This window comes from Sinocyclocheilus grahami, unplaced genomic scaffold (assembly GCF_001515645.1).
Source record: "Sinocyclocheilus grahami isolate Dianchi unplaced genomic scaffold, SAMN03320097.WGS_v1.1 scaffold11001.1, whole genome shotgun sequence".
NCBI lineage: Eukaryota > Metazoa > Chordata > Actinopteri > Cypriniformes > Cyprinidae > Sinocyclocheilus > Sinocyclocheilus grahami.
This window is the reverse complement of record NW_015513567.1, coordinates 5,756-7,074: the sequence shown is the minus strand read 5'-3', so window position 1 is coordinate 7,074 and position 1,319 is coordinate 5,756. Positions and strand designations below refer to the sequence as shown.

Sequence of the window (1,319 nt, the reverse complement as noted above, 5' to 3'; positions counted from 1 at the left end):
CTCTGTCTCTGTCTCCTGAGAAGACTGGGCCCCTGTCTCAGTAAAGTTTGCGTGAAAGGAGGAGGTGGGCTTGATGTAAATCCTCATGCTGCTGTTGGCCCTCGGTGGTCAGCTGCCTTGCTTCATCAACAACATCCACTTCCTCTTTCAGCGTTGCACACAGATCAAAAAGGCTTTCCTAGTCTTTGTTTTCAGGTTACTTCAAAGCTCCTGACAGGAGACAAGACTGGATGTTTTCCTGTAAGTAAAAGGAGTTTGAATGAGGTTGTTTGCACTTGTGGGCTGTTGTTGGTATCGTAGATGTTAGTAGGGGTTGTTTTCTTCATTTAGACCCTGTTCTTTTGCCTCTGTTGTTTAGCAGGGCCCCTTGTAAGGCGTCTTTTGTAACACTGATTTGTAGGTGAGCTGCTTTATAGCTGTTGCCATAAAATATGTCTTGTGTAACTCTAGATTTGTTTGATTTCTTTGAAGAAGTTCTTGAATAAGTACTGCAGCTTTCCATTTGCTGGCGGGTTCACTGTTATTTTCCGGTTTCTATAAAATTATTGTCCCCACATAGAGCTTTGTCTGGATGCCTCTGAATCACAGCAACCTGTCCCCAGAGGAATTTATTTCTTTAGAAAGAAATCTTTTGTCAAGCACATGTCAGAAACCTGTGCTTCACGCTAGACTGAGAGATCAGTGTAGGGATTTGTACTGGACTGTTGCTGTAGAAAGTTTCCTCATGGGCTGTAACCTCAGATGCCCATGGTCTTGACAGTCACTATGTAATGAATATTACATGCAAAAATGCCAACACTTTCTTTTTCTGACAAGCTCTAATCTGATTGGCTGGCTTTACACAATTTCTGGGAGTCAAGGTACACAAATAAAATAAATGCTGTTGAGAAATAAATAATCACAGGATTTGGGTTTCCAACTAGTGATATCAGATATTTGAAATAATTTTTCAAGGACTTTGTTTGAGGCACTTACAAAATTTTAATATTGACAAGTATAATTTTATATTATGTCGTTTTCAAAGATATGTTTGTGAAATAATTGGTAATGAGGTATGTTGGTGAAAACATACAGGTCTACAACCTGCCATGCACAAATGGACATTGTCTTTTTTTATTATTTAATTAAATACTGTATTAACATGTCATACTTATACAGTACCTTTCAAAATTTTGGGGTAAGATGTTTTTTAATAATGTTACAAAAGATTTCTATTTCAAATAACTGCTGTTCTTTTGAACTTTGTCAAATAATAAAAAAAATGCATCAATGCTTAATAAGAAATGTTTCTTGAGCAGCAAATCAACATATTAGAATGA

The 1,319-nt window shown here is 37.1% G+C and overlaps 1 protein-coding gene across 1 annotated transcript in view; it reads left to right on the top strand.

The window, feature by feature from the left end:
• Positions 1-151: 151 nt before the first annotated feature.
• The window catches only part of LOC107578585 (unconventional myosin-XVIIIa-like), a gene marked incomplete at its 5' end in the record, with an annotated part of 6,795 nt that continues 5,627 nt past the window's right edge, over positions 152-1,319 (top strand). Inside the window, one exon of the mRNA XM_016264530.1 lies at positions 152-240. Within this exon, the coding sequence (XP_016120016.1) occupies positions 152-240 (89 nt within the window). The remainder of the gene's footprint in view (positions 241-1,319) is intronic.